This window comes from Glossina fuscipes, unplaced genomic scaffold (genome assembly GCF_014805625.2).
Source record: "Glossina fuscipes isolate IAEA_lab_2018 unplaced genomic scaffold, Yale_Gfus_2 59, whole genome shotgun sequence".
Lineage (NCBI taxonomy): Eukaryota > Metazoa > Arthropoda > Insecta > Diptera > Glossinidae > Glossina > Glossina fuscipes.
In genome coordinates, this window is record NW_023998431.1 from 6,767,672 (window position 1) to 6,787,878 (window position 20,207).

Genomic DNA, 20,207 nt, shown 5'->3' on the forward strand with positions numbered 1-20,207 from the left:
CTTGCAACTAGTGGTAAGGGTCTTAATTTAAAGAATTAGGGCGAGTTGAATTTTTGACTATTTGTCTGGCACTTATTAGACTATGTCTCATGTTTATGAGTTTAGCGAGAATTTGTTAAGTCTTGTCGTTTCTAGTAACGGTAAGTACGGGTGCAGTGATTGCTGCGCTTTTTGTAGTTATTGTATTCATCAATATATACATCAATGCAATGCATCGGATTATCAGTTTGGTACACCCCACACCAGTTTTATCGTAGAGTGCATTAGGTTTATACGGACAGTTGTGACGCCAAAAATGACTTGAGGTAGGCCCACTTTTTATTATAGCGATCCACTCAGAATCACTATTTAAATCGATCTATGTATATTTCTCCGTCTGTCCGTCTGACGTCTGTACATGCATTCTGTGTCTAACTTACAGATCGCAAATTTCGAGATATCTTAATGAGATTTTGCACAATGACGTGTTATGGCGCAAGAATGAACGCTTTTGAAAATGATTCCGACCGCACCACTTCCCGATCAGTCTTCATACACCTTTTTTTTATTAAGTTGTTACAAAAAACAAGATTTTTTCAGTAATAGTATTTCGGCATCCTAAATTGGCGCCAAAATTTTAAGCAGGATGGGGTAATTGTTTCAACCTGTTGCCATAGAGCTTTTCCAACAAAAGGTGAATCTTTATATGGTAAAAATACCTAACTTTCAATAAGTGGTAGTAAAAATTCGTTCCTAATAATAATTTGACATGAAAAATACCGAAATTAGACTACGTAAGTCTTTTTTTTGGATCCGAACTCATATAAAGGTTCTAATGGTAAATAATGCCTAATGAGCTAAAAATTACTAATTTTTAATATTTTATGATAAAAATTTGTTCTTAGGAAATCAACTATAGGGGTTTTGAAGCACATAGATCTATTTTTTAGACCGCACCATATATAGAGTCTCTCTCAAGAGCAAATCCTTCTATGGCGACAAAGTCTAATTTGTAGTTTGTTATAACGGAAGCAACTGCAAATTAGTAAAATTTTGATAAGTAAATTAATGTTTGCTAAATTTACACAATGTGGACTTTTAAATATCCTGGAATATAAGGGCTTTCGTGAAAATTATGCATTTATCTAAAAGTGATGTATAACTGTTGGCGCATCATCTGATAGTCAACGCTTATCGATGACAGTTAAGAATCTCTGTTTAGTAATCATGAAGCATTATAGGAACGGATGAATAACACGAAATATAAAATCCAAACTTCTGATCTGAGGTCCACCTTACACTTATTTTTTATTTTTGTTTTTGAATTTTGTTATTAAATTTTTATATCTACTAACTACCTATTTACTTCCATGTCGGCATGCTAGCGCAGCTGAAACTAAAGAAAAGAAACAGAAATCTACTAGTTCTCCGTTACACATTAGTTGGATAATTGATTTTGCTACTCGATTATTCTCTTATTCGAAACTAGTAATCGACTATTTGGAATAGATTCATCCCTATTTTTGTCAAAAGACCGCCAAGATAGTTGAGTTAAACGGAGCTAAGCTATTTAGGAACCAAACCCTATGATATCTTACTTAAGAAGTATTGATTAACCTATAAGACGCAGCATTTGATTTTAGTTTCGTAACACTTGTTACAACCCTGTAGCGGGATTGTTAAATTCAACAACGACGTTTAGACGACGAGAAAAGAACGAATGAGAATTGAAGATCTGAATGTAAGAGCGTTCGTTCGGGTATGTGGAGTGATGCTAGAGAGCTTGATATTGAAATAAGTTGAAAGTTTGTGTGCTTTTATTTGCCGGCTGTACAAAGAAGCTATAAAAAAAAAAGTTAAAGCAATTATATCATTTTTAACTCGATTTGGTTAACTCGATTGCAAATTAGGCTATACTTTTTGGCGGAACACGCATATCGAATTTTTCTTTTGTTTGTGCGAAGAAAGTTGGAAAATAAGATAAGAAAATGAGTTCGACTTTTCGGAATGATAAACGAAGTTGTAAATCTGGAAAAAATTTAATAAAGCGACATTTTTAATGTGCGAAAGATTTAAAAAGGAACAAAATTTAGGAGAATGAAATAATTCAAAAACATATAAAAAATTTGTAAAATACGAAATTTATTAAATAAAAAAATATATATAGAAATAAAAGCACAATTGATAATGAACACTAAGTACTGTGGACAAAGAGGAAAAATTCTGTGTTTTTATAAAATAAAGAAGCAATAATAAGTGGATTAGCTATACCAATCCTTTCAATGACAATTCAATGATATGTCGTCATCGAGTGTATAATATGGCGTGTTGTTAAAAACAGTCGTAAAATATGAGTCTCCGCGTCTAAAGCAGAAAAATAAATAGTTAAAATTTTTATTGAGTCTGGATTTTTTTATTTTGTCAAATAAATTCATGTTTGGAAGTAAATTCTTTAGAAAATAAAGATTAATACATGTGCGTGCTGTACCTGCATAAAACTCACGAAAGTTGAGCATAGAAACGTCACACATGACTAAAGCGTTAGTTGTTGGATTTCTGTACAAAAAAAAAAGTCTCTTTTCAAAATGAGGCGGTACGACCTATTGAAACCTAATCAGAATTAATTAAAAAGTAATCGAGGGTAAAATAAGACTGTAATTGAAAGTAAGACATATGAAATGTATGTGCGGTACAAATGGATTAAAATTGCGAACGATCTAAATTAAAAATAATGGTTTTTGAAGCTTTTATAACGCCACTGTGTTTACTAACAGGATATGGTTTAACTATTTAATTGCTAAAAAAAAAGAATTTTTTTATTGTGTGTGTTTGTGAGCTGCCTTGCCCAGTCTTTAAAATGAACGGCAATTACACGTGATCATATTCTTTCCGGCAATCATACTGCCAAACATTTCGTCGCTTACTTAATGTACAAAACACTGGTGTGCGTGTAATAACTATTAGAATTAAATATACGTCATAGCATTTCGTAATAGTATGATCCGTATAAAGTAGGAAGATAAACTATAGAATCTTTAATATTTAAACCATTTTCAACAATAACTAAAGCAGCACTATCATCGTCATCATCTTTTTCATCCTCACTCTAGGTTTGTTCTTTAAATTAAAAATGATATAACCATAAGGAGACTCTCATTTTTGTTTAAAAGAATGTATATATAATACGTATACCATTTATGATTTATACGTCCTTAATGTGTCCGTAATGTGTGCTTTTTTATTATCCAACAAACTTTTACAAATGCTTATGTTAACATAAACTTGTGTCAGAGTTTTTCTGTTTTTTTTTTTTTTTTTTTAAGGAAAATATGCTGCAGGGGTCTGAAGGTCCAACGTCAGTGCCACCCATATATATCCAATCACCGATGGAGACCGTAGGTATGGTAGGGTGTAAAATGGGCCTGGGATTAAGATAAGCCCACGCGGCAAGTAAGTTTCGTTTGTCCGTTTGTCCGCATAAGGGTCATAACACGAGTTTCTCTTTAGTGTAATCGCCTGCGGAGTGACAGTGGGATAAAAATTTAAACTATGCAATTGCTTCCGAATCATTTCCTTATCAATGATACGTATGTCCGTCCGTTTACAGCCCGAAAATTTGTCGATATATTTCGACATATTTCGACATATTCGATATACTTTTTATTATACAACACGAGGCAAAAGGTACAACGTCATATCGTAGATTTGAAAAGTTGTAAAGACGGAAATATGACTTAACTATGTGTGGGACTAAAATGAGGAACCGCTTTCGTTCTTACCTACTGGCAGCAAAGTGCTGCTGTCGAATAAAAATATGACGAGTTATGAAAATAAAATCGGAAACAATACAGTATGCGGCTTACGGTATGTTACGACTTATGAAATATGTTTCGAGTGAAGCATATGGCGTACGTAGTTATATATCGTACAACTAGATATTGGCATAAGTATATTCGACGTATGCAGAATACATCTTGTTAAATCTAAAATAAGTCGAATTGCAGATGAATCCTCCTTGTATTCTTATTTTGGATAAGTCGGATATAGCCGGTATTATTTATTCGGGGTGTATGAATTTTTTAGGCACTTGTATGAATAGGAGGAAGCTATTGCTTTCAAGAACCGGAAGCGAGACGTACTGTTTAGATATAGCAATGGTTTTAGGATCATTTTTCAAGTCGATTTTAGTATGCGTTTCCACTTGTCGACATGATGTCTGCCCATTCCGTCTGTGTTCAACATAAAATTCACAATTTTGGAAACATTTTCATGAAATTCGAGACAGGAGTACATATTAGCCCATTTCTTATTAGAGATGGATTAGATAAGACCACTTTCATGACCAGACTTCACTACGCAGACTTCTTTAATTTAAGTTAAGTAGAACTATCGCGGAACAGATAAATCAAAGTTGGCAAAAGGAGTAAAGTCTCCTTGCTTTACGAGATATTTAAAAAAAATTTCTCCCTAATAATTATTATAGTTAACGAAACGAACTTTGGAGTAAAGGCTCATTATTATAAAACTTATTGTTATGAAACCAAACCAATTTGTAAAATTTGTAAAATTGGTTTGGGTTTGATTACTTATTGTGTTGCAGTGAATTCAGCTGGAGCAACGCAGTCAGTCTAAGTATTTGGATTTTATTCAGTTTGCCTGTTGTGGCTGGCAGAAGTACAACTTATGTAATAAAAAATGCTTTCAATTTTTATAAATATATATGTCACTATATATGTCTCTTGAAAATCCAAAACTGAGAAGTCATATACGTTTTAAGGCGAAAGCGCCATTTAAACGTGGGTGTGTCATTTGGTCGAAGTGGGTAATTTTTAGATAGGCCGTTCAGCTGATTTTAAGAAGTACTTACAGACAGTTTTAAATAGATGTCTTCTACGGACTATAAATTATGATCTTTAATGATGACTGCCTGTCCATCCATTTTCAATTTTGGTACGCGAACATCCACTGAGAGTGCATGTACCAACATTCATTCTTCGAAACTAATTTCTGCGAATGTGAATACTTCTTCAATAGACGACAGCTTGTCAAGCGTACAGACGGCATGCGTACAGACGGAAAGCGTATTAAGACGTTAAGCCAGCATCAAGGGTATATACACTTAATATGCCCATTCTATCTGTGTTTGGGGGTTATAAATGGAAGGATAGTTGTAGAATATCTTTGTCGTAATGATTATAAAAACTGAAGTGAAAATGCTGTGAATAGATTTGCTGTCAAAAGCCGCTATCATGTTATTGTCGTTATAAACAATGGCATTTCAATGCATATTGTTTACCGAATTAAGTATTATTTGCAATGGAAATAAAATTTTTATTTATTCATCGGTAAGTCTAACAATTGTAATTGTTGCGCAAACCAATACAAGTATTCAAGCAAATATTGTCAGGCCAATAGGGAAATACGATAAATGCGAATAAAAATGGAGGGAAAAACTAAACTGCTATGAAATGAAAATATATATATTTTGTGAAAAGAAAAGATGAAAAAAGGAACCAAACACTTAGCAACATATTGAAAGGCTTAATGTGAACCACAAAACAGTTTTTGACGATAAGACAAACGAATTAACATAAAGGAAAGTCATTCTTATTTAACTGTACATAAAAGCTTGAGGTGTTTGATATTTTAGTACGTGAGAAGTTCGATTTCTTCTAAACGCCTCAAACTAAGGTGGCGCCCGCCATTTTGAATATACAGAAAATTTAACTGAATAACATTGCATTTTCATTGGAGCGAAAGCTCTGTGCTAAATTACATCGCGGAATTGCCATATATTTTGTTTGCGAGGTTCCGTACTCTCAGGGCAGCAAATGAAATGAAAACCTATAATATTCGAGATCCCCGAATAGAAATAAACTGTACTCCTAGCGGAAGTATTGAACTGAGTGTGGATCGTAACAGTAGGAACAAATATCCATAAATAAGTATGCGAATAATAGAATTCAGGCTAAATTCAACTTGAAAAAACAGCGAACTAAATGAAGCCAACGAAATTACAAGCCAATGTACGAAGTTTATAATTGGGAGATCTGTTTAAATCCTGTACTTATGATATTATTTTTTTATATTCATTGTCTGAATTGCATTAGATTTGCAACATACAAATTTCTACTATGGAGATGCTTTAAGATGCATACACACAATGTGTAATGTAAGTGAACGTTAATAGTGGATTTCGATCTAGTTAAGTCTCTCTGTTAGTTTCTTCCTTTATTGAAATAAAGAGATGATGACTTCAAAGAAGCATTGAAATGAGATCAAGGGTTCATATCTGATTATGAAAAAATCATAAATATATTATAGAAGGCGGAATATCCAAATATATGAATTTTACTTGCTTACTAAGAGAGGATGACCAACAAAGTCTAACCAGATCCTAGGAAATGTTTTTTTTTATTTTTTATATATATGCGATATATGGACACATTAGTATGGTACAAATGATTTATGAATACTGATAGAATTTCAGTAGTTGTTCTGTGTTGTGAAAATTCTGGCTCAACTGTATAAAATTTTTATGTTGCTTTTAGTTGAATAGATTTTTGACAAATTTTTCGTCATTGTTCAAAAAAGCTTGTATTGCCAAAGACATATTTTAGCTATTGAAAACCGCATTTTTCGGGTTCTTGCTATGAAGTTTTAATAAGTTTGCTTTGCTTTTATAGCAATATCTCATTTCCTATAAACGCTGCATAAACACAACCCAAAAAACCGAAAGAACTGAAAGGGATTTTAATGCATATCGTATGCATTAGTTAGCTGTAGCAAAGACATCCAAAATTTGTAATGAATTGTCCACTGAGAGCGAAAAGCTTTTCTTTTTCATCTTCTAATAATAAACTTTTGATTTTAAATTAAACTTATTAGTATAAGATAAAGTAGTACACCACAAATACGCAAATTACAAAAAATTTGGTGAGTATTCGTAAATAAAGTATACTTATTTCCCAACTTGTTAAAATTTACGCTTACCTTTCAAAAAAATATTTATTTATTACTTATTACTTACTGTAGGTGACACTGTATGTAACAGGTTGTTATTATCTCTAGTACTCGTTCCAGAGATACAGGTGCATCTTGCTAAATTCACCCGGGATCATTAAATCAAAAATTGGTTAAAAGCTTATATATCAAATATATTTAGAAAACGAATTAGGACGCCAAGTCGGGCTGCTATCTGCTGAAAACTGGGATCATTGCAATATATTAAAATTGTTCCTTCATTTGTTTCAATGTTGCAACGGGTGTTTAGAGCAAATCACAAATTTTTTGAAAATATACTATAATGTTTGGAAAATGTTCCACAATCTAAAATGTACCACTTAAATGGATATTGTTCCCAATTGTCTCCATTCCAGTTGCTCTTAACTTTACAATTAATTTGATAAAATAATTTAAATAAAAAAAATTGATAATAAAATAATATTGGCAACAATATGCGTTCAACGATTACATAACAAAAAAAAAACGCTATTGCTACATAAAGAGATATGAAGCTTTAGACATACCATGTTTCTATTGCCAATACATCGCCACGCATTTTTAAAGATTAACGACAAATTTTTTATGACGAAAGAACAATAGATGAGTTATGAATAGGTAATGAAGCTTGAGAGTCCTAAAGGTAATGTATTGCAACAAAAATGTTTTAACGAAGCCAAAGGATACGTACGGGATGAAATTAAACAACAGCATGGAAGAATTGCTGAAGTTTCTATTGTAATAAAGTAATTAAATTAAGAGGAAATTGGACTTTTTTCTGTTTATAATTATATATATATATATATATATATATATATAGTATCTATATATATTATTATCATTATTATTTTAATTTTAGACTAATGAAATGAATTCTTAGACTAAAAAATATCTATATTATATATTACTTTTCAATCTATAAAGCAAAATAGGCACTTGATAAGTTTTATTATTAATAGCAAAGAACTTTAAAGCAAAACCTAGTGGTTATTGTTACATACTGGCAGGCGGGAGACTGACTTAGAACCAAGGCCATTAAAAGAAAATAGACTAAACTAGAAGCCATTACCAACGAGGCGTGTGAAAGCTGAAAGTGATATTAATGAAAGAAATCATTTTATTTTAAGAACCGATAGTCTTAGATTCTAGTGCTCTAGGACTTTCGCCTTGGTATTTATTCTCTGGATAAATTAATAATAATAACACTTGAAGATGCATTAAGGACTTATTGAGTTTTGACAATTTAATAAATGGTATCATTGACTCACCAGTTTTATTATATAATATAAACTTCAAGGTGCATATGTGTCCACAGAGGAATTTTATTCTTATGAAGCTTGGTCAATGCAATGAAAATTCAATTATGAACTATCTAACCTACTGAGAGTCTTTAATAAAAATCTAAATGATCTTGTTGTCCTAACTTCTTTATCGGATTACCCATGTGCCAATAAACCCTTTTCAATGCCAAGCTACCATTGACCAATATATTAAAAAACATTGCTATAGTCAATTGCTAATATTGGAGTGTCTCCGTCGGGCCAATCGTACATGCTCACACACTTCTTTTTGCTTTTTTCGCATTTATTTTTAAACATATTTTTGTTTGTTAAGATTTTTTTATTTTAATTTTTAATTTGTGTCATAGTCGTAGTTTTACTTTAAGCTTTTAATCTTAAGCATTATTTAATACATCCGAATATATCGTAGTTGAGTGCTGTAAGCACCCAGGTCAATAAGAAACGTTTTAAAGAGTTTAAAGATAAGGGGACGAAACGGAAAAAAACTTGAATTCCAGCGGGCTGCCGAAAAATACAACAAAAGTGTATGAAAAAATACTGAAAGATATAAAACCGCCTCAATACCCTCGAACAAGAATATAAAATTGCTAGACAATGTTACGGACTAAATGCCTCCATTATGTCCAAATTGGTTTTGTTATTTAACGAAAGGCTCCAGAAGCTTTTTGAACAATAATAAAAAATTTCAAATTGAGGGAAGTCATTTAAAAGAAAAACATGAGAAGAACTTGCAAGAACTAAATTTCTGGTAAAATGTATAAGAGAAGTCAATTGTATTATTCGTAACGAATCCGATGCGGAAGTGAAAAAACATCAAGCTGATATTAAAACGGGCGTAGATGAAGCTGGAACATATATGAACTTTCTCTACATATGCGGACAACTACAATTGCACTTCGACTTCATGAAAAAAGACGACACGCTATTCGGGACGAATTTAATATGAATAGGAATATTGCAAGCATGCACTCATCGCACCCATCATCGAAGGAAGAGGATAAGTTCATTTTGGAAAAACGTTTGCAACACCGTGAAGGGAGTTTCAGAGAGCCATCGAATAAAGTATAAAGTATATAAAGTGTTCTTGATCAGCATCAAATTGTGAATTGATTTAAGCATGTCCACCTCTCCGTCTGTGTAATATCTATCGTAACTTGTCTCCTGGCCGCAATAATAAAGATATCGGTTTCAAATATGTTGGTATTGAAAATGGGTCAAGTCATAAATATCATCGGAGGCGAAATTATAAAAATTTGCGTATATATGGACAATCTTACATATTTTTTTACAATAACATACATATTTTGCTTTGTTTTTGTTTAATTACAATTTATAAATTCCCTACATTTTATTTATGTTTAATTATTCGTTAATTAATGTATATTAATTAACGTCGTGAACGTGTGAAAAATATAACTAACGAACTAACCTCCAAAAGGCAACTGGGGAGAATAACAGTGCACTAAAGACTATGCGAGCATTAAAAGTTATCCTTTACGTATTTAACGTCATGTTTCGTAAAGGATCTTTTTCTAAAAAATTAAACATTACAATTTTTTATAATGGTAACGAAGAAAAGTGAAAAGATTGCACTCTAAAAAGTAGTTATCGTCCTACAAGCTTGTTGCCAACAATATGCAACGTTTGTGACAATGTTATTAAAATACCTTACCATATACCTAGAACCAAATTAAATCATCATAACGTAACCAATTTGGGTTTAGGCAATTCCATAGCACAACTAAGAAGTTTCATTTACCAAAATTTTAGGTATCTAAACTCACAAAATCGCTTTACTCTCATTCAATTAAATTTCCCACTCCTCCCGACGTATACGTAACTTGCTCCTACATTCCCCCAAATTCGAATATCTCCATTTATAAAAAACATGCTGCACTCATTTGTGATGTGGCCAAAAAGTCTAAACCTACCGATAGAGTCATAACGTCTTCAATTTGCGACAAGTCGCTTGATGTTATAATGATAATTCTGGCTGTTTGCCTCCGACTTCAATATCTGATAGAGATATTGTGTTTCTCAATGAATTATTTGATCGTAATTGACTTCAGTACAACCGTACTCGTAATTGCAATGACAGAACGATTGGTCTTTGCTTTGCCAATTTTCCGGAGATGGTTGTAAGTCGCTGTCTATCGTTTAGTTTACCTGAGAATCCGTATTATCCGTCAATTTGTATTTCCGTCCATTACATGAGGGTCCGTTGAACTATTCCCCCGCGCCAAATCCAACTTCCTCCAATAAATATTATGATTTTAACAAAACTAATATTTTACTGTTTAAATCTTTTCTTTCACACATTACGCTTTATGTTTCTGCTGGAAATATTCAAACCTTACCGTCTTCGTTCTACAAATGTACTAAACCTAGCTATTTCTGCATCAATCAAGGCATTTAAATGTCACAAAAATTAGATAAACAAACTTCTCAAAAAATGTATGAAAAGGAAAAGCTCTCCTTGGAATCGCAAACGTATCAGCTTCAAATTGACATAAACAATTTGGTTAAATGGTGGCCGTTAAATTTTATGAAATTAAATCTAAAAAAATGCAAGAAGCTTTCTTTCTTAAGAAGGAAGTAATTCAATATCGACTCATTTGAATTCATTTAATTCGGATTCACAGAAGTTGGAAAACGTAGAGCTGACCAAATATTACATTTTAATTTGCATATTGAGATGTGTTTAAGTAAAGCTAACCCGGCTGTAGCCTTTTTAAGAGGTGAACCAAAGAGCTTAAGGATCAATACTTGAGTACGCCGCTCTTATATGGTCTCATTTCTGTAGGTGTTATGTAGACTCAGTTGAATCTGTTCAAAAGCAATTCTTGCTGTTTACCCTTAGGGATTTGGGTTTAGTAGTTGAAGTTTGACAAGGAAGCATATTATCGTCCCTTATATATTTATGGTATAGCCATAAGCTAGTTCTGGGAAGACAGTTGGCAGCTAGTTCTGGGAAGACAGTTGACTCTTCCAAATACAAGGCTGAAAATGACAAATATTCGATGAACTTTTGGCATCACCGACCAGGAAAGTGGACCCCTCAACGGCAGCAGGATTTGAAAATGAAACTAGCAAACTATGCAAACTGGACAAAAATATGTAATATAAGATGCCATTTAATATAGAACTGGACTAATATAGAAATGGACTAGAAACATATATTGAACTAGGGATGTACAGTGAATTTTTAAACTTTTTCATTATGACTGCATATCATTTATAGTTATTTGCATAACAAAGAATATTTTTTGTGTTTGCATAGGTACCTTTTCTGCGTTTTTTGATTATAAATGAAATTTTTGTTCACTTTTTTCACTTTTAATTTTTTACTTAAATAAACTCGCATGGATTCAAAATTTAAGTTAAATGTGTATTATTAAATTCGATTTTGGTCAAATAATTCCACGGAGATGAAAGGCGTTATTTCCTGGGAATCTTCTTGCTTTGCGACGATAATGCACCCACATTATTCCCATTATCATGACCGAAATAATGAAATCGCCGCTATCCATCTGCCTTTTGCCACTTAAATGTTTCCTTGTAAACCAATTAAAGACTGATAATTAATTTTAAATATTATTAAGCGTGAACTTATCAGGACTAATTAAAATTGTCTCCTGCTTCCAAAAAATTACTTTTTTCTCCTTTTTTTCTGTTGCGTCTTATCGTATAGTGGTAAGGTGCAGAACTTACGCTTCAAAAATCAAGAAAATACATAGAATGCAATCCACAATGCTAATAGAAACGGCGTGGTAGACCACAGACAAAACAAAGATCTGCAGATTTCATATTGATTCCATAATTATTTTAAAGCGATCAATACTCAATTACGTATGTAACGTGCTGATAATTCAGTTAGTTTCAATAATAATAGCTGACTACCAATCGAGCCCTTATACAATAAATTTCCCTGTGAGAAAACACAAGAAATACCGACGAGTTCCAGCTTTAGTAAACCCTCCTTATAATACATGTACGTATTTAACTATGTAGTTTTACTTTCTAAAGATTTTTAAAGTTGCGTGTCGGTCAGAGAGGATAAGGTTGTAAAATTGTTTAAAAAAATTTTGCCGATTGCCGATTTAAAAAATTCAAAAGGTGAAGTTGAAAAAATATGAATAATATAATATAAGGTTTGCCTTTTGTTTGTTGCACAAAAAAACTGCCTCCTAGTCTTCATAAAGTACATAAATTTTTAATCATGTCTTTCTTGCTGTTGGGTCATGATCAGTTATTATAACTTACAAGGTCGCAAAAATTGAGTGAAAAATAATAACCTTGGAAAGCTCGGTGAGCGCCACAATAATAGTCTAACATCTGTTCCTTATCACCTGAAGAAGAAATCGATTTAAGTTTGTAAATAATTTAGAACAATGTTCACGTATATGAAACCATCGAAAACGGTGAGACTGGTTGACTTTATATCTTATCGACAATTTATTATCTTTGGTACTTTGCATATTTCTTGCAACGATTTACCAACTTGCGATTGCGTAGTTTTTTTTTTATCAATTGCTTGGCTTCGCTGAGGAGAAATTAGTTTTCATGTAAGATAGGAAACTTCATCATGAACGACGTGAAATTATTCTAAAGAAATCAGGTTTTCTTTGCGTTCATCACTGCCAGCTACTGTTTAATAATGCCAAATTTTTATGTTTGTTTTAAAAATGTGCAGGCTTAAGCTTTGTCTATGTGAACTATTTTTCACCGCAAAATTTTATTAAACGAGCAAACGCTCTATTAACCGCTATTATGAACCGGCTAAAATATATGTGAACTAAAATCGTTTAAGAGTTTTTCTTTTAGTTTCCATGAAATTTTAGTAAAAATCTCGGCGTACTTCAGAGTAATAGTGTTCAACTGCGAAAAGTTCATAATAGACTATCTAACGAATTACAAATATGGCACATATTCAACATCAATGCTTCTAAGAACACAAAAAAGATTTTGTGTAAAGTTTTTGCCACTACACATGGTTTTTCGCTAATATACTGATTATAATGAGGCTATTATCCTACGGATATTTAAGCAAAGTATATTTCCTACTTGTAGGAGATCGACAAAATAATATGAACACCGGACATATCAACAATATTTATTAATGAGATGTTGTACCAGAACGGCTGCAATTCTTCGCGGAATAGATATGTAGTGGGTTTGAATAATTCCTAACGCAATGTTGTTCCATTTTGGTACCACAACAATCGCCAATTGTTTCAACGGTGGCGAAGATGGAAATCTTCTCCTTACTTTCCGCTTTACAACCTCCTACAGGGGCTTCACCATGTTCATGTTCGTTTGTCATATATTTGCAAACCGACAATTACTGGTCTTCTATATTATCTTTTTCTATCAATAGGAGTGGATGTCCACTCATTACGATTACAGTCTGGCCTCCCGTCGTGTGCTTAATTATCTTTTTCCCCAGCCATTTTAACTTGTTCTACTGTAACGAAAATATTAAAACAACATTGTAACTTAGGTTAGCTGGAGATACCGTGTGTTTTAGAGCGGGCATCATATATGTAATTATGAATGGATAAATGGCGTTATTATCATAACTACAATTAATGCCAATAATTTCCTGCGAGCTTTGCCAGATAGCTTAAGTGCAGCAGGTTTGTGTCCCATATTTATCGAAGTCTGACTTAATCGCTAACCGTATCGGTACTTTGTAGGTTAGTAAATTTGCCGGTTGTATAATAATCACGAGAATATTATCTTATTTTTATATCATATAACCGCATTTATTTAAGGTCTCTATCATTAAATTAAATATGTGTATTTGTAAATGTTTGACTTGTATGATATTTGGACTTTCTGTTATTATTTTTGCCAACTGCGCTATGGTTCTCTTAAGAATGAGAGTTGTATTTATTTATTGTTAAGTAAGATAACGGCATCTGAATTGTAGCAACTGCCCAGGCAAGAAGTTATAATTCTTATCTAAATCTCTTATGATTCTTATCTAAAAGGATTGGGCCAAAGAGGATGTGACTCGAGGAATGAACAGAAACTTATTTCGAGATGACCTACTAAAAGAAAACAGATTGGAAAGCTCGTTCTGCTCCTTCCGTAAGATAATGTTATAGAGATTAAGGAGAAGTCGAACTTTAATAAAATTAACGAAAGAACAACCTAGAAAACGTAGAACATAGCCTGAGATATTGTCTTACTACCTCAAGGACAATGTATAGCTAGTTATATACGATTATATAATAATCTTAATTTCGTCAGGTTTAAAGTATTCGTGGAACTATAAACTTCTAGGGCGTATAGACATTCAAGAAATAACGCTTTCTAAACAAGAAATTGATCCGAGAGCACAGAGAATTTAGGGATGCACAAAAGCATTATTTATTATCGACAATCACCGCTATATCTTTCAAGCTATTTGCAAATTCAACATTAGCACCATCTATTCTTAAAGTAAGATTCAGATGTACATGTGAGGGTCGACACATTATCGCAAATCTTTTAGCCCAATTCTCCTCAAGTTCATTCACAGTCCCCCAAGGGGAAATGCAATCCAACTGGTAGTCAACGGTACCTTCATATCCTTCAAAATCGTCAGCAAATGCGTGGGCTTTGCGCGATGCTACGCTAAACATATTAAAGTAATCATTCATATACACAGCGAAGAGCAAAAGGCCAACGATCGAAGTTTATATATTAGAAACTCGTTCAAGGCATACATGTAAAATTGGTGCTCACAGCTGGTCACTGTCTCTTTCATATGTCGGCTCTTCAACGCATCTTAGAAGCTTTTATTGAATTTCCTTTCATCTCCAAATGGCAATTCATGTATTTCCGTGTATGCGACCACGCTGAATGTGTAATTCTAATGACAATATGATGTGGTACAACCAAGTTTTCTGCATACAATGATATGGTGCCCGCAAAGAAGGAGCCGATCACTTTTTTCTTAAAGATCCCATCAAATATCAAATTAAGAGCTAGGAGTGTGGAATACAAGTTGTAGTAGATTAAAGACAAAAAAAAAAAAAAAAAAAAAATTTATATATATATATATATATATATATATAAAATAAGTTTCTATTAAAATGCACTAAAAGGTGAAAAGTAGATCTTGTCTCAGTCGCTTTTGTGTGCTTATACAGAAAAGCTTGAGGCATATAGGAAAAAAATTTAATTTTTTTACACAATAAAGTCAACCACTCTGTCTTCATTTCAAAACAAATAGACTTTCATATAATCCTTCTCTACATTCCCTCCATTGTCCTTGTTATCGATATTGTTTCAACAACAAGTTTTATATATATAGTTTTTGCATTGCTGTATATTCGGATGCATGCATATATATGTGTATTTTTATATATGTATAGACGAATGTTCTCATTTTCAATAAGATTATGTGCTATCGCTCATTTATATATTTATATATTTTTTCTCTTTATACATGTATGTATAAGTTTTCTTTCTAGTTCCTAACGAATTGAATAGTTTCCATGGTTTATGTAACTTTGACCTAAGTTCTTTAAATTTTGTACATATTTACTAGCATGAGTTCTTGTGGTGTAAGAATTTCTGATTGTATAATCCTTATATTAGTTGCTATGTACTTTGTAACTAATAGCTGAATAATAATGTGAATAACGCCGTTGACGATAGACATAACGACATAAACAGGCAAACTGATCTCCAATAAATTAGATACGCGGATGTCACAAAGAATATATTTTTCCTTGCTCATCTACCATCTTAATGCGCACCTTCGCAAAAGAAATGGGCTATCACATACTAAAAAATCAAATATGTTCTGTCTTATGTACATCGAATACCCAAATTGTCAAAGAAATTCCAATATCCAAATTGATCTCAAAACGTTACGTGTTATGTGGATGGATTTGCACCAAAAATGCCAACTCTCGTTTCATTTCTCTTAAACTACAATCGAGGTCAGCTATTTAAACGCAACACCCCAATTTTTCGTAAATATACCAACATATGATGGAATCTATCTATTAAATCCAGAACAAGCCAAAAGCGTCACGTATTAAAAACCTACATTTTCAACATAAAGTGACCAAACTTGTTTAAATGGTTGAAAAATGAACGAAAATTGCTAACTTTAAAAACGTAACATTAGAGGCCAAAAAATATTCAGGTTTGGTTTGTTTGCATTCACTATTTGACACCAACATCTCTTCCTTTTCATGAAAATATGATAGTGTATTCATCAATTTGATGTGTATGGTATGCACGCATATCTGTTTATTTAAATTTCATTTTTATGCACAGTAAATAAAATATCAAAAAATATCTTTAACGAATAATGTTTGCTGTACTTGTTGGGATTGCCGTCATTTGCACAAGCACCTAGGGCCAGAATTAATCGTGAACCTTGGCACGCGTTTGTCTAATGTGACTTTAAGCGTTAGCTAAAGTAATTGGCCTCATAGACTTCGGCTAACGGAAAAGAGTTCGCATGGTTAAGTCTCCTATGCCATAGTAATTATGAGTTAAGTAAGCGCGGCTGCTGATTGTTTTGTGACACTCTTTTGTCCATGTACACTGAATAATAAAACATCTTTGTGGCAATTTGAATGTATTATGTAAGATTTCTGGCGCTTTTTCCAAACATTGAATTTTATTTGTTTCGTTTGTTTCTTTTTCTAAAATATTTAGCCTGGGGTTTTGCATAGAGTTTAACGAATACTTTGCTTACCTGAAATCCCAGATGACTCCACATTTGATTGTCGCTTGAAAACACACATGCTGTATAATGACGGCCCCGATAATGATAGTAACGTACCGAGTGCGCTAAGGCCACCGGTATCGCCGTTGTCACTATTAGTACCCAGGCCATTATTATTGCCCTGTCAGAATGAGGGATAGTAACAAACAAAAAAATACCTTTAAATGAAATATCTAATCACCTCTTTTTATTAATAGCAACCGTTATTTGCGTAACAAACACTTAGTAACTTACATTGAGGCGTTGCGTTCGGTACGTAATGACATACTTGTCACGGGATGTACAACTGCCAGAAAGCGATCAAAGGACATCAATACCAATGTATAGACACTACAATGACAGGTTACAACAATCATATACTGTACATATTTACACCACGGATCGCCGAATGGCCATTCAGGCAGCATATAATCGGTAGCTGTGAACGGTACGCAAAATATAACAAATAATATATCTGAAACCGCTAAGTTGATAATTAACAGATTAGTAGTGGACCGCATTTGTTGATTAACCATCACCACTGAAATGAAAAAAAACAACAACTATAAACTAATGATGTCACTGAAAAACTTGATCGCATAACAGTAAAGCTAAACCAACTTATATATATATATATAATAGATAATTTAAATGCTTTTTCTACTAAACCCATTGAAACGAAATGAATAGTAGTCGCACTGGGCAAAGTCCAGTCCCTTTACCTCATTTGCTCGCTTTAATTGCATAAGTGAGGGCAACTCGTTATGCACGGTTCTCTTCCAATCCTACCAAACAAAAAATATTACCTTACGTATCGTCAATACGGATATGACTTTGTGCGACTCCATTTATCTCGGCTTATGATCTTTTTCGTGTATTATTGTCGTATATGGTCTACTTTTCATCGCTTTTTATATATCGTCTACTATTAGTCTCTTCAAAAAGGGCTCGACTTTATTTTCTTTCAGTAGCAACTAGCAGATGGAAATCGGTCGAATGAATTTTTCACTGTTAATTTAATTAGTTAATAACATCAATTCAAATACCGAGGTTCGTTTTGTATGCAACCTTACGCAAAATCTTTGAAACGGTTTTGTGGTCAATGTGTAGATCTGTGGCGATGCCATCAATTTCTTCAAGACTTTCATCGAGTTGTCCAGAGCACGATGCGTCTTTAATATCGAAATTGCCATAGCAGAAACGAGCAAATGGTTCGCGCGCTACTGATTTGAATAAAGCACCACGAATTTTTTCATGATCCGACAAACGATTATTGCCTCGCTCAAAGTGATATTGTAAAATATAACGAACTTTTTGAACATTCTGGTTCACTCTCAACACGCAATTCCGACTTCCGTTTAAATTGGACCTTCTACGCTTTTACAGGCGCTATAATAAGAACTGATAAGAGTAGTTTTACCAAAGTAACGCCACTCTACATTCACTTAAGGGATAAACGCCGCAATCTTTCTATTGACACAATATGTTTAATCTTAAGTACATTCACCATTAAGTTTAATTTGCTTGTTTTAGCTGCTTGTTTTAGTTTTTCAAATCATTTTTTTCAGGTCTCTCTCTGTGGCTGGAAGTACGTCTTCGTATATTAAAAGAGTTTGAAAGTGAAAAATATCTTTAAAATATGAGTAAAGGTGAACGTAAGAAGACACTAATCTGGTGAATATCATGGAGAGCAATAACTACGTTAAAGGAATCAATTCATCACCTTCACGTAGTAGGAAGTTTCGGGTTGGATACAAAATCTGCTTTTCTGTTTTGAGTAATACTTCCTAATTATTTGGATTAAAGTTCAGATCGCTACCCAAGACGCACCATCAATAATCCTTGTTTTTAAACTTAATCTGTGGATTTACACTGTCTATTAATGTCTACTAATATTTTCCATCACGAAAGTTCTAAGAGTCATCTAACGGTCAAATAGACAGTCAGAGTGTTTAACGAGTTTTTCAGAGTATTATCATTGAAAATTTATGATAAAAAATCAATAATTTGTAAATGGGATCCAACGGTCGATATTGTAATAGTTAATTCCCGGCTGTAAAATAAAACTAACATAACGTAATATAATGTAGAAATTTAAATTTTCCTTTTATCATCACCACTGCATTAACCGAACAAATTCTCATTGCCTGTTTGGCAGCTCATCTACAAGCAGACGAAAGCAATTTTGAAGCATATGAATAAAAAACAAAACAACAATAAGAATAAATAGTCCTAAAATTATTTACTTTGGACAATGAAATTCATTCATGAGCAAATGAACACGAATGCAAAATAACAGGGAAGACGAGAGGCATTACAATGTGATTGGACAGACTTAGCAACTGAAATTGTTTGTCTAATTCCAAGGAAAATGCGCTTTTACGTATAGAGCGCCGGTGCCAAAGAGGAAATAGCATAGTGTACACAATGAGAAGCAAAAGAAAAAATTAGCATTTCATCTTTCCGAACAATAGCATTTTCGAAAATAAAGTGAAACAATGCATTCAAATGCATTCCTTTAGCGTTGGATTTCAAATTAAACATCCGTAAAAGGCAATCATAACCTTAGGCAATTTAGATGAAGCCTTCAGTTAAAAACTATTACAAAGCTTCAAGTCATTTATCATATGTATAGGCATGTATGTGAGATCGGTCTGACAGGAATGTGAATTCAAGGTTATTCTTTAACATTTATTTCCTAAAAATTTCACAGAGTATTTTGACAAGTTCAGCGTTTATACTTGGAGAATGGGATTTGTGATCCGGTTTTGCCAGAAAAATTAGACGAAATTGGATACCGTTCATTGCTATAACGGAACTCTGCAGTGTATGACTACGCTAAGTTATCCGCTTATAAAATTCAAGTATTTAATGAAGAAAAATTATCTGTTCTAATGAGTTAGTAGAGTTAAAGACTGCATGGGGTTCGACAGATAAAATTAGTTTCCGAAAGCCTAACAACGCAATATGTACGGAAAGTTCTCAGAGCTAAAAAACGCATCTTTCGTTTACTGTCCCCAAACTCAAATTTTTGTAATTTTTATTTCGATTTTTCTATTGCTCCCTACGGCTTTTCTAAAGCATTTCTAACTATGTAGAAAGGAGAATAAAACCATCTTACAAGTTAAGTTTGTTTCTTTTATTTTTTCATATTTCTGATTTTTTGTTTTGACAGAGGAAGTAGACGCAGTTGTAGAGAGGTACGCTAA

The 20,207-nt window shown here is 33.0% G+C and overlaps 1 protein-coding gene across 2 annotated transcripts in view; it reads right to left on the reverse strand.

Annotated features, from left to right (window-relative positions):
- LOC119637258 (allatostatin-A receptor) overlaps positions 1-20,207 on the reverse strand; it is a 47,836-nt gene that overhangs the window by 18,505 nt on the left and 9,124 nt on the right. For both annotated transcript variants that reach the window (XM_038033137.1, XM_038033136.1), the window contains exons 2-3: positions 17,254-17,539; positions 16,990-17,140 (exon numbers count right to left, since the gene is read on the reverse strand). In XM_038033137.1, the coding sequence (XP_037889065.1) occupies positions 16,990-17,140; positions 17,254-17,539 (437 nt within the window). The remainder of the gene's footprint in view (positions 1-16,989; positions 17,141-17,253; positions 17,540-20,207) is intronic.